The sequence below is a fragment of the Episyrphus balteatus genome, chromosome 4, assembly GCF_945859705.1.
Source record: "Episyrphus balteatus chromosome 4, idEpiBalt1.1, whole genome shotgun sequence".
Classification (NCBI taxonomy): Eukaryota; Metazoa; Arthropoda; class Insecta; order Diptera; family Syrphidae; genus Episyrphus; species Episyrphus balteatus.
The window spans coordinates 6,837,147-6,851,946 of NC_079137.1; the positions used below are offsets into that span (position 1 = coordinate 6,837,147).

General features: G+C 29.3%; 1 protein-coding gene across 2 annotated transcripts in view; it reads right to left on the minus strand.

Annotated features, from left to right (window-relative positions):
• LOC129920243 (protein obstructor-E) overlaps positions 1-13,260 on the minus strand; it is a 108,947-nt gene extending 95,687 nt beyond the window's left edge. Inside the window, exon 1 of one of the 2 annotated variants that reach the window (XM_056001505.1) lies at positions 13,174-13,260. In XM_056001505.1, coding sequence (XP_055857480.1) covers positions 13,174-13,213 — 40 coding nt within the window. In that variant the 5' untranslated portion in view covers positions 13,214-13,260. The remainder of the gene's footprint in view (positions 1-13,173) is intronic. The other variant, XM_056001506.1, reaches the window with a different exon arrangement.
• Between the last annotated feature and the right edge of the window lie 1,540 nt (positions 13,261-14,800).

A 14,800-nucleotide genomic window follows, 5' to 3' on the forward strand; every position in this document is an offset into this window, starting at 1 on the left:
CAATAACAATAGAGAATTTGCAAACAAAAACATCCCTTGAATAATCTTATAGGATATTGTGGAGCGTTTTACTCAAAATAAAAGGTCTATTAGGGAAATTACTTTAGCCAAAATGTTTAATCACTTAATTGGAGGATCTACTTAACGTTCATAGGGATTTGAGTGGAGCATTTGAGAATAAGACTGTGTTAACTTTTGATGGTGATTTATTATCAAAATTGAGGTGGATTTTCTTCTCACTTGTAGGAACTCAATTCAACCAGGTTCTGACACTTTAAAGAAGATCAAGAATGTCATCGAAAAGAAGGCTTCAACCCAAATCCGCCTTCTACCTTAAAAAAGCTATTTCCACTTCCACTGAATGCTTAAATTAATACAGATAGAAAAAGAACAAAAGCGACAAACGCCGCAACAAAAACGACAAAAGCAAAAAGAGTGACGAAATTTATAAAAACGACAAGATCCACAAAAGGCGATAAAAGCGGAAAAAAACGACAAAAAAGACAAAAGCAACAAAGCAACAAAGCGACAACAACGACAAGAGTGAGAAAAACTATAAAAGCAACATAAGCGACAAAAGGCGATGAAAAAAGTGACAACAACGACAAAAGCAACAAAAGCGACAAAATCAATAAAAGCGACAAAAATGACAAAAGCGACAATAGCAACAAAAACGACAAAAGGAATACTAGGAATATTGCGTCATATTAAAGAACGTTCTATAACTAACGGAAAAATAAGACGCTCCTTACGAAAACTTAATTATCAAATAATGATAAGTGGCTTAGAAGTTATGAGGGAACATACATTACATACTCACTTACATGGAAACGGGTTGAAATCATGACACTATTGTTTAGCTACCCTGCAGTCAAATAATAACATTTCTGACCCAAATTCTCGTCACTTTAAATATTGATTAAATCTGTCACTAAAAGTTGAATGCCCTTTTGTCAAAGATAAAACCCAATTCAATGGCTCGCTATAGTTTGATGCCATTTCCCTTTTGAAATCACAGAAGGAGCAATATTTTTTTTTTCTATTCCCATGTTGCGCATCTTTCAGATTTCTACCATCAAAATAGGCATTTCCAAGAAGCTGATAATCCCAACATCATTAACGATTCCATTTTAACATACCAAAAACATAAAGCTGCAAAGAGTATCAAATCCTAAGTGCACCTTCCTATAAATTTAGCTTTCTGGTCTCCAGCAGCCTGGCCACCAAAAGCGATTAAGTTCTTCTTTTTGCAGCGAAAACCATAAAAAAAAAAAAAAACCCAACACTACACCAAACCACTATCACTACTACAAACCACCACAAAGTACATCAGCATACTCCTTGCTGGCTTTCACCAAACCAAGAGAGAGAGAGAGAACACTTTACTCGCCTTTATAATTATTCAATAATGGTATAAATGGAAACGAATCCTTTCACAAAAGACCACTTGTTTCGTATCATTTTTTAAATTATCTTCTGCAAGAGGATATTCTATAATTTTATTAGGGTTATGTTATGCATTCAAAGAAAAAGTAAGAAAAAGCGATAAAACCGACAAGAGCGATAAAAGAGTAACAACAGCGACAAAAAGAACAAAAGCGACAAGAGCTACTAAAGTCATAAAGGTGACAGCAATCAAAACAAAGCGACAAAAATGATAAGAGGTGACAAAAGCGACAAAAGCAACATAAGAGACTAAAACCACAAAAGCGATAAAAGGTTAAAAAAAAAACGCGACAAAAGCAACATTATGCGATAAGAGCGATAAATACGGCAAAAGCAAGAGCCAAAACAACTAAAAAGTGATAAAATGGACAGGAACAACAAAAGCGACAAAAACAACAAAAGCGATAAAAGGTGAAAAAACGACGAAAGCGATAAAAATGACAAAAGCGAAAAAATGGAACAAAAGCCACAAGAATTAGAAAGTGATAAAAGTGGGAGGAACAACAAAAGCGACAAAAACAACAAAAGCGATAAAAGGTCACAAAAACGACGAAAGCGATAAAAATTACAAAAGCGAAAAAATGGAACAAAATCCACAAGAATTAGAAAGTGATAACAGTGGGAAGAACAACAAAAGCGAGAAAAACGACAAAAGCGATAAAAGGTGACAAAGCTACAAAAGCGATAAAAGATGACAAAATCAACAAAAGCGACGAGAGCGATAAAAACGACAAAAGCAAAAAAAGTCGACAAGAGCCACAAGAACTAAAAAGTGATAAAATCGACAAGAACAACAAAAGCGAAAAAAAATCGATAAAAGGTGACAAAACCGAAAAAAAAAAACGACAAAAGCAAAAACATGGGAAAAGACCAACAAAAAATAAAAAGTGAAAAAAAAAGCGACAAAAACGATAAAATGTGACAAAGCGCCAAAAACGATGAAAGCGACAAAAACGACAAAAACGACGAAAGCGACAAATACGACAAAAGTGCCAAGAGTTATTAGAGCGAAAAAAAAATGATAAATTAGACAAAAGCAAAAAAAATATTCCAAAATATTCACTTCGCATTCAATTTACATCATCCTCATGCGACTTCTGCACATGGAATAAGATTAATTGGGGGGCCACCGACTTGCAGCAGCGCCCAAAAGGATGTAATCGGCACTAAAAATCTGCTCGTAATCAGTTTCCAACGGGGATAAAACTTCAAATCAAGTACCCGTGGGCCAAAGCCAAGAAGCTTTGTGGCAGAGAGAAAATTAATGAACGAGACTCAACGCGATAAAAGAAAATTACAAAATTAAAATTCAATTTTGAACCGCGAACAGCGAAAAGAAAAAGAAAGAATTGAAAAAGACAATTATCTATCTATGCGGCGCGGGAGGAGAGGATTTGATGTTTGAAGATTTTTTTTTTTTTCTTTTGAGCTTCATAACTTTAGAAAAGGGAGTTTTTAAAGGAATCAGTTGAGAAGTTAGTGGGGTTAAGTTGTTGTAGACTGGTAAACAGTTTTATGTAGCATCTGTAAATTAAAGATCTGAGTCATTATGAAATAGTCTTAATGATTTTTGTTTTTTTTTTTTTGGGTTGCAATTTTTATCCGTGAATTCTAGCAAAACTTCAAAAGGCTTCAAAATTTGTTTTTTGTTGGCATAGGTCCTCCAGCATAGTGAAAGTTTTTTTTTGTATTTAAGGATTATCAAATATGGGCCTTCAGTTGAATGTATGACAAGTCAACTTTATTTTGGAATATGTTGGCCTTCAAACAACCTTCTTTACGATATCACTCATGCGATTATATTTTTGTGGAACTTTCAAGGTTAATTTTTGTCAAATAAAATTATTTATTTAGGCTTTTTCTGCTTAAAACTTTTTCTTCTATATTTGTACTGGCAATCAAAAAAAAAAAAAACATCAAATTACCTTCTTAATGTGGGAGGGCTAAAAAAAAAAAAAACTTCATTAACATTACTTTTCTCGGAAATTGGTTAACCATAAAAAGATACAAGCAGTTTTTGGCAATTTATTTTATTTATCCTTTGAACGTACATATCTTTCATATTACGTGCAAAAATACAGTATTTTTTTTTTTTTTTTTCTTAGATATATTTCAAATGAGAATTACATTATATAAAAAAAAAAAAAAAATTCTTTGAAATACGCCCCAAGGACCAATGAATATCCTTGTGTGTGACAGTATCTACCTATAACCTTACCTAAAGCTTAATTCTTATCCCTTCCCTCAATATAAATAAGTTTTATTTATTCGTTTTCCGATTAGATATGTTGTGTATGTTGTACATTTTGACAATCAAAAAAAAAAAAAAAAAACAAGTCTCCGATTACACACGTTCACAATAATGTGATTGAAATTCTAAAAAGAGAACACACAACAAAAATATTGAAATTCTAAATGAGTATTATGAATGATAGGACGATTTTTTTCATTTCATATTTTTTTTTTTTTATCAAAAAAAAAAAAAACTGATTGTCTGAACAAAAAATAGAAAATTTCATTTAATCATCAGAATTTTGTTCTTTTTGAAATTATGGGAAAAAGTTTTTCAACAATGTTATATGAGTAGAGTAGGGGTTAAAACTTTTTTTTTTTCAAAAATGAAAACAAACTTTATTGAAATAAATGACGTTGAAATAGAAACAAAGATGTATTTTCAATATTTTAAATCACTTTCAGTGAAAATATTTTGATATCTTAGATTCTTTTTGTTTTAATTGGCTATGTTGTTTTTTGTATGGAAACAAATGTTACGCATACACCACAGTGACCGAATGAGTTTAAAACTTTAAAAACGTACTAAAAACTGACACTTTCGGGACACATTCGGGACACGTTCGGGACACTTTCGGGACACATTCGGGACACGTTTGGGACTCGTTCGAAACGGGAGCGTATCGGAATCCCGCTTTTTAAAATCCCGTTTTTCGAAAATCCCGAAAAAAAGTTTCAAAACCCCGTTTACTAAAATACCGCTTTTTTAAATCCCGTTTTCTGAAATCCCGCATTTTAAAATCAAGTCAAATCCCGAAAATCCCGATTTTTTTACAAAATACAAATAAAAAAATCATGAGAAATAGACAAAAAATTAGTAAAACTGATTTTTTGCGTTGTAAAGCCCACACAATATGTACCTTCAACACATTATGAAAACGGTATTTCTTTTATAAAAACATCGCGCGATTTTTTAAAATAAAACAACTAGTTTTGCTTGCAAAATCGGGATAATAAAAAACGGGATTATAAAAATCGGGATTTTAAAAAGCGGGATGATAAAAAGCGGAATAATGAAAAACGGGATTTTAAAAAACGGGAATATAAAAAGCGGGATATCGAACCCAACCCGTTCGAAAAACATTCGGGACACATTCATTTAAATCATTGATTTATTGAAAAAAAAAAAACAAATTTCTTCAAAAAAAAAAAAAATAACTTTAACCGAGAACATATAAATGGAAAATATTTCTTAAAAAAACTTTTTAAATTTATTTAATTCTTTCAAAAAAATTCTTTAGTACTATCAACTACGAAAACAGCACGTGCGTTTGTTTTTGTTTTTTTTTTTTACTATCATGAACTTTACAACAATGTCCTCTGCATTTTAAATGGTGTCCGTATATTCATCCTCTGATGCTGTTAATCCGATTAAGAAGATCCGCCAGCTCTATTAAACTATGTACCAAACGGCCACGTTTAACTATAACTTTAAGCTGAATATTAATAGATAAATTATATATAGTTTAAGAAGTAATGTTGCATTTTTTTTCCACAATAATTCAAGCCTCTTACTTAACTTGATAGTTGTTTAGAATTTTCTACATAAACAAAGTCCTAATTTCAATATTTGCTACCAAAACATTCCTTAAAATTTTCTAAAGCCATTTTAATTTATCAATTTTTTGATGGAAAGTTGTGAAATTACATTTGCAACTTGTTTTCTGTTGTAAAAGGAGTAAGCAACTGCAACGCAACCATTTCAAAACCAATTTTTTTTTTTGGATTTAATTTGATTGTTTGCAACTCATTTCGAGTCAGTAAGATTAAAGCCTGGTCTATATTACACTCAAGATAAAAATATTTAAGTATGTAGTTGCATTATCGATTTGTATTTAACTGAAGTTGCAAATCAGTTGCATTGTGTTCGGAGAGCCTTAAAGCATAAATTATGTCAACAAACGCATTAAGCGAACTTATAAAATTGTATGACAAATTGACAATATTGAAACCCGTTTCGCTATATCGTTGACCATTCTGCAACTTAGGTTGCAAATCAGTTGCATTGTATCTGGGCCTTATAAGATGAGACTTTTCAACAAAACGTTTTAATAATTTTATAGAATAACATGAAAATTTTAAAACTAGTTTAATTATATATTCGATCTCTCTTAAACTTAAGTTGCAAATCAGTTGCATTAGAGTTTGGGAGTAATTCACACCCAGGCTGATAAAATTGACAACCCAACTATCAAGACTATAATCATCATTTCCTTTCATCTAGATTTCATAAACTTTAAAACTCTTAGACCACATCTATACTTTTTTATAGGGGGTGAGAGAAAAAAACTGAAAGAAAAGCGTGGTGTTAAATGGTCCAATAAATGGTGTACCAATTAGGATGGCAATGACTTTTTAAAGTTGGTAATTCATTTGAGAATAATCTACCACGTAACAATGCACGAGTATATCTCTCCTCTTTCACGTTCTTGTGGTTCTTCCTGTAGCATAAGACTAGTAAAAGAAGAGAGTAGAAAGTAGATCCTTTGGGTTCACTACGGTGCGCACCGTGCGTTTGGAAAAATGTGAAGGAAGCGTAGTTAATTTTGTTGTTTCTTTATTTTTTTTTTTTTTTTTTTGTATATTCTTCATATTATTTTTCAAAAAAACCTTCAAAGAAGAGAGAGAGAGAGAAAGTGCACTTTAAAAATGATTTATGATTATAAGGGTATACTCGAAACTCAACTCAACTCGACTCTTATATCCATCCACAAAGAGTATATAGAGCGCGCACTATGGACCAAAAGAAAAATATTCACTAATGCCCTTTAAATTAACGATATACTCCAAAGAGCTAGACATGAATTATGTTCATAGCCAAGCAACAACGTTGAGATATTTATATAAACGTGATGTGCAAAGATTTTTCTCTCTGGCTTAGCATGGATTTTGAATAAAAAAAAAACAAAAAAAAAACAACAACAAAACCAAACAAAGTCAAAAAAAAAAAACAAAAAAAGTAGAAGAAAAGTTTAAATCCTTATTATGATAAAGAGATATGCAAACACCGATTTTGGCCACACAGTGTGATGGCAGTGCGGTTATTTTCAAGGTGAATTATATTCACAAAAGGAAATTATAAAAAAAAAAACTTTCTATCCCAGGGCAATGTTGAGTCTGCGATGATTTGCTTAGAGGAAACTTTTTTATCTTTTGTTTTCATTTTGGATTTAAAAGTCAATATGTTGATTAGACTAATTCGGGTAAACAATAAAATCTAAGCAAAAGACGAGAATAATTTATGGTGGCTGCCAAACTTTAAGGTGAAAATGAGATGTAAATGTGATAACTCTTCGATAGTTAAGTCCAAGTAACAACCTTGTTCTTACTTAGTGTGAAGTACGACCAATTCAGTATTAGTTGGAAGAAAACCACTTTTGTAAAGAAAATTTGGATATGTTAAATTTTCTAGGAGTGAAGTAAAATAAAGAAATAAAAAAAAAAGGATTCACTACACAAAGTATCAACTGTTATACAAACAAAACAATGTGAATGTGTAATACAATCAAGTGAGTTTTGAAGAGGTGTCTGCAATATCTAGATTATAAACTATATTAATAAAACTGAAAATGTATGGGAAATCTCGTTTTACTCCAAAATCGGAACACAATCGTGCCACTGAAAGTGCTGAAAAAAAATTCAATTCTTTTGTATATCTTAAAGTTTGTTCAATAGTTCAATCATAGCGAAAGAATATTTTTTTATTTTTTTCCAAAAATACTCATACTTTCTATAATATTTTTTTTTTAAGTGTATTTTAAGTAAATTCAATGCATAGTTCAATTATTGAGGAACCTACATCAAAAGGGGACAGGTCCATATTTTTTATTTAGGCACGTACAAACTTTTAAAAATTCGCAGTATAGTTCATTTTATTTTTTATTTAATAGTAGAGTAACTAAAGCAAATTATTAGGGAACCCGGCCGAACAGCTCTCATTTTGACGATATTTTTCAAACGTAGGTAATTAAAAATACTTTAAAGTCTATAGATTAAAAATTGCCGATGTTGCCGTATTGTTTTTTTAAATTAAAATTAAATTTTTTTTTAACAAAACCATTTTTTTTGCTTAAATTTCACAAAACAAATGATAGCAAAAGATTCTCTAGGTAATTTAAGGAAAAAAAATACAAAGGAGTAAGGGGTAATCTTCCATCGTTTAAGCGATAAATGCAATTTTCTAACATTCTGACCTCAAACACAAAAAAAAATATTTTGAAAACAACGGCAACACCTACAATATTTTAAAATACATTTTTAAAAAGCCAGAAGCTCATTCTTATCTCTTAAATTTAAATCCACTAATTTTAGATAAGAGTTTTTGAAAAAAATGGTCCTCAAACTCAGAATTTAAAAAAAAAATGTTATTAAAAAAATTTAAAATGACTTTTTTTAAAACTTTTTCTAATAAAATATGAATTTATTAAAAAAAAAAATTTTTGGCCATAAATATTATCAATTGAATTCCGAAGCAGAAAAGGTAATGTATATCACACTTTTGAAAAAAAAATTAAAAATTACATCAATTTCATTGGGTTTTTTGTTGATAAAAACAAATTTTTGCATTGAAATAATTAATTTTCTCAAAGATTTTGGTAAAAAAGAACTTTAAATTTTTGCTATTTAATTTTCAAAAGAAAGGGTTATTAAATTAATAAAAAATAATTTTATGTTTAGATGTTGAACTTTAAAAAAAAAATAAGTTAAATTTTTTTTTCAAAACTTTTATTAAAAAAGTTCTTCGAAAATGAAATACTTTTTAATTTTTTTCATAAACCGTAATACACATTGACATTTCCTTTTATAATTTCAAATCATAATAAATGGGGCCAAAAAAAATTGAAAATAAATGCATTTTATATTACGAAAAAGTTTAAAAAACGACATGTTAAAATTTTTTCAATAATTTTTTTTTTTTAATCTGAGTTCAGTTACCATTCTTTCAAAAGCCCTTAATTCAATTAACTTAATATTAATTTTACAAGTATGACTAGGAATCTAGCTTTTTAAAAATGTATATTTAAATATTGTAGGTGTTGCCGTTGTGTTCAAATATTTTTGTTTGTGTTTGAAGTCAATTAATAAGAAAATTGCATCTATCGCTTGAACGATAGAAGATTGTCCCTCACTCCCATATATTTTTTTCCTTGAGTTTCCTAGACAATCTTTTGGCATCAATTAATTTATGAAATTTAAGAAAAATTTTTGAAAAAAAATTTTTTTGTTCACAAAAATCTTCAATTAAATGTGTTGCCGCACCGGCAATTTTTAATCTATAGACTTTAAAGTATTTTTAATTACCGACGTTTGAAAAAAAAGATCATCAAAATCTAAGCTGTTCGGCCGGGTTATCTAATATTGCCAATTTTTGAGCTTTAGTTACTCCACTATAACTTAAAACTTGATTTAAAAAAAATGTGAAAATATGGTAATTTTTTAACAGCATGACATTTTAAAACATTCGTGAAATAAATTTATTTTACAAAGAGTTTTCTTTTAAGTTAAATTTGGACTTGCACCGGAAAAGTATTTTTCTAACCTCAAAATCTACTATTTGTTTTGAAAATAAAAAAGGAAAATTTAAAATGTATTTTTTTAAGAAAATGTATCGTTTGCAGATTTTTTTTTCAATTTGGATTTACAAAATGTATGTGCATCAGAGTGCCCGCTATTTGAACACGGCTGACTTTTAATGAATATACAGGCTCAAAATTTCTCAGTAAATAAAAAAATATTCCTAAAGGTTTTTACCCTTGCCGAATTAATTTTCAAAGTTTCCATACATAATATCGATAAATTACAGTTATTTTGAACTTAAACAATGTAAAGAATAGGAAGGAGTGAAACTGCACTTTTTGTTTTTCTTCTTCTACATACCAGGGACGGGTGCCATTAGTCATCAAAAAAGAGCATACCAAATCTCAGCCCGATCAAAAAATATCTTGAGGGTTCACAACGCCCTTGAAAATTTACATGCTTGTTGGAAGTAAAGTACTGGGAGCAATTTCCAAAAGAGAGGGAGCAATGTGACAAAAAGTTTGAGCGTGTAGGTTCGGTCGAGACAAGAAAAAAATCGTATGGAAGGAGGGTTTATTGCCGTTCGTTTAGCGGGGAGGGGCAATTTAAAAAAAAAATATTTAATTTGAAACAAAAAAATATTAAAAATCAACGGTAACACTTACAATAACATGCTATACCTTTTTGTAAAGCCAAAAACCTCGTCTTCTACAAATATATGGCTATTTTCTGGCACAGTTTTTGAAAAATTAATTTTCGAAATTAAAATTTTGAAATAAAAAATTTCAAACAAATTTTTTTCAAAATTTTATGTAATTAGGTACAAATTATGTTTTTAAAATTCGATGCTCCTATTTGTTTTTGAACAAATACAGAAAACTGCATCCAAAAATATTTTTTTCATTTTCGAGAAATTAACAAAAAACCAAAACTATTTTTGTCAAAGAAATTTCTTTATTTTTGGTTTTTACGTGGCTGGATCATGGGGGTTGGGGGTGCTCACCGCCCATGGATCCTTGCAGTAGGGGTCTTAAGTCAGTGAAATCGCATTTTTTTAATGAAAATTGAACAATTAAAAATATTGTACTTGTTTTTCGAATTAAAAAAAAACTGAGTAAAACAATAAAAACTCAAAAAACTCCATAAATTAACCTCTATGGTGTTTTGATTTTTTTCAAGTGACTTGTGAACCCTCTAAAGCTTCTTTGATCGATCTGAAACTCTTTTGGCGTAATTTAAGTTCCAAATCCTGGCTATGTAGAACAAAAAATAAGACAACTTTTTTTCACTCCACCCTAGTAAACAAATTTAGTTGCTGGAATTTATTAATTTAAGAATTATTTCTCTCAATTTTTTTTTTTTGTAAATAGTGTAAAAAAAATTAATCACCGGGCAAAAATTTGACTGTTCTTTTGAATGTTTTTTTTTTTTTAAACATGCAAAACATAATATTGTTAAATTTGTATCAAGCGTTCCACAACTCATTCAAAGTAGGTAATTCTGAACAATACAAAAATATGGACAGTGTGTAGTGGCCAAGTTTTTTCATGCATAAATTAAAACATATTTTATTAGCTTGAGGAGCAAAACCTAGAATTTTCATGAAAACTTTTATATAAAAACCTAGTTAAATTTTATTTGATTTCAAATCACCTAGCTGAGCCCTTTTACCCGCACCTACCTGAAAACAAGAAAGTGAATATGTAGTAGATGAATTTTTCCAAAACATAATACAAATTTTGTAATAGTTTTTTTAAGTTTTAACTCGTTTAGAAGAACAAACAGTGAAAATTTCTCTATCGTTTAGACACATTTCCGAGAAATCAATTTTATGTTTTGAAAACTTTAATTAAAGAATCAAAAAGATTGCTTAAATGTACAAAACGAAATCTGTTGAAAAAATAAAAGGCTACTATTTAAAAAACCCACAATCTTAAATCGTACATATATTACATTTTAATTTTTTGGAAATCTCCGTTTTTACCTAAAACCAATGATTATCGAAATAATTGACTTCATCCTCAAAAAAATTTTGTCCATAACAATTGCTTAATGGATTGAAAATCAAGTCCCTTTTCTCCACAATGTAAATATTAAATATTCGTAATAGCAACATTAAATATTCTATATCTATCTTTTTATCTATTCCAGAGAAAACATTCATTCAAACATCGAAAAAGAAAAATTTATTCAAATGAAACATCACAATTATGGTTTTGACATCATTATTTGAAATATGTGACAGAGTACCTACACAAATGGTATAAAATTTGAATTCAAATTCAAAATTGTATAATTTATAATATTTAAATTGTCTACACCCTAATTGTCATTGAAAATCAGAATAAGAATACAGACTTTTAATACAGACAATAAAACGTGTTGAAAGCTTAATTCAATTTAATATATTCGTTTCTCAATTGCTTCAAAAAAGGGAGCCTGTGTAACATAGTCAAATAAAGTAACATAAGGAAACAAAACTTTAATATGACTTTAAGATATTTATAGACTTCCCCTTGTTTGAAATTTTAACTTCCTTATACCAGGCAATACTTGAGGTATAAATTTTCCAGGAAATTGCTTCACAAGAAATTAATGAAATCGAGTGAATAAAGGGGTTGGAATTTTTGGAAGCTTATTATTTTCATCAATAGTTTTAAAGGTATCATGCTTTTTCAGACCGATTTTGAACAGTCAAGTGTGTTGAATATTTGTGTTTATTTATGAGGCCCTTTGGAATGACCTCAGTAATTCGATTTTTTAAAGCGAGAAAATAAAGCCCTTATCTTAACCCAAATAACATAAATCAAAACCTCCTTCGACTCTCTTAACGAAGTTTATCAAAGGTCGATCAAAAGGATAATAAGTTCTTCAGATTTTGAAAAAGACTTAATTCAACAAGTTTTTGAATTAAGATTGCACTGAAAGTAGATGTACTTTAGTTCAGTTATGATAAATAACTAATCTTAGTTCGGTCAGAGAGTGCGGAAAGAGGATACAACTTTCATCTTCATTTTCATCATCATCAACTGAAGAACCATTAACAAAAGATTTACATTTTCTCCCCAAAGTTTTGTTTTTGTTTAAGATTAACTTCCTTTTTTGTTTCATTTTTATCTTCATCATTTTTATTAATAACTTCAAACCGCAAGTAAACTAGGTTACAGAGTAGATAGAGAGTACTCTACTATCTTTTGAAGATTTATATTATCAGTTATAAATATATAGATAATATGCTTTTGCAAGTTGCAACTAAGCAACACCCTAAACAAAAACATCCTTATTCAACATGAAAATTCACTTAACCAAATCAGTGGCGTTGGCTGGCTGGCTATGGCTGTTGTCGAAGAGGGTAAAGCGAAGAGCAAACAATATGTCTACATAATTAATTAACTTTTAATGCACTTGCCCCTTGGTGCACTTGACCTGTGGAATATGGTCGACTTCTAAGAACTCCATATTCTCATATTATCCCAAAATGGTATGAGCAAAGCGATTAGGGAGGGGGGATGAGGAGGTATTTATTTAGATTTATCATAAGTGGGCAGTCCCAAATGGATTTTCAGCTAATTGTTGCAAAGCGATATGGGTACACCTACTCTTTAATAATTAAGGATGTTGAAATGGGTAAATTTGGTGTTTATATTGTGGTATAGGAGGCGCTAATGTATGTGATACTAGTTTAGAATAAGAGTCTTTAAGTTTTCTGATGGTCAAAAATAATTATATTATTTTTAAAAATTAACTGTAAGTGATAGAAGATTCAATTATGCAGTTGGAATGTATAAGATATCTATTATTAAAATGGATAAATAAATCGGTTTTTTTTTGGGATATGGGTGGATATTATGAAGGCGGAAGGCAAGAATTAAGTATAAAATAAAAGCATAAAATTACAAAAAAAAGAACAACACTTACCAGCATTACCAAGCAAACAAGTAACTTCTGATCCATCCATAATTGGAGATTTCTATACTTTCTATAATTGTTAGTTCAAACGGTCAGGGGGGTCATTCCATAATTTTGAAAACGATAATCGAATCGATGATAATCGTTTTACAGTTTGAGAATCTTTAAAGCTATTTTAAGTCAATTCTGATTCAATATTTCCTAAATAGTTTATATAAATAAAAGTTTTCGTATCCTAAGAAGTCGTATTAGTCTAGGTGATTTAGTAGTTGCCTCTTACTCGGGTGTCCGAAGTTCGATTCCCGAAATTGAAATTGTTTTTTTTTTTTTTTTTTTTTATTTTCTCAATAATCGTCAATAAATAAACGATAGCTAAAAAGGTCTCGTTTTTGAAGAATTTATTCGTTTTTGGATGCAGTATTTGATTTTTTTAAAGTGTTTTTTAATTTATTCCACTCACCGATTAATTTGCAAAACCCCACTAACCAAAAAAAATATTAATGATTAATTTCTACGAATAACTATAATGTTAGAGTAAATTATTTTAATAGGTGTAACAAAACACTTTATGCACTTTCCAAAATTATATTCAATTTATGTAAGTTTTGACTTTTGGGTCATTTAAAAATTCATATTGATCCAAATTTTTTCGACGTTTAAACGCATTAATTTTGGAAAATGAAAATTTCAAAAATTATATAGGTACGATACGATTAAGAAGGCAACTTAGAGACAAATCAAATCCTTTGTCTCTTCCAACGCATATGTAAGTGTACATGACCATTTTGATAATAATTCTCACAGATTTTTTCAACACTTTCGGTTATCCAAAGAAGCGTTCGTTTTAGTATTAGAAACTATTAATTTAAACAACGGTCGCCGTTCAACATACATTCCGGCTATATCTTGTATTAAAAAACGAATAGTTTTTCAATACACATATTAAAATAATTTACTCTAACATTATGGTTATTTGTAGAAATTAATCATTTATATTTTTTTTTGTGGAGTTTGTAAACTAATCGGCGATTGGAATAAATTAACAAACACTTTTAAAAAATCAAATATTGCATGCAAAAACGAATAAATTCTCCAAAAACGATACCTATTTAGCTATCGTTTATTTATTGACGATTATTGAGAAAATAAAAAAAAAAAAAAAAAACAATTTCAATTTCGGGAATCGAACTTCGGACACCCGAGTAAGAGGCAACTACTAAATCACCTAGACTAATACGACTTCTAAGGATACGAAAACTTTTATTTATATAAACTATTTAGGAAATATTGAATCAGAATTGACTTAAAATAGCTTTAAAGATTCTCAAACTGTAAAACGATTATTATCGATTCGATTATGGTTTTCAAAATTACGGAATGACCCCCCAGGATTTTTTTTTTATGTCTGAAAAAAAAAAAAAAAAATGAGTTCAAAATTTCCGAAAATAAAACTGAAATAACCTTAATATCCTCGTTAAACATAGAAAGAATGTTTGATTTCACACAATTTGAGGGAGTTGCTGATTTTATTTCATATAAGCAACTGATTTCATAAATTCTGTAAAAAAATATATATACATAGTAAAATTAGTACATATTTTTGAATTTGAAAATTTTTAACGTTGAAATCGATTCA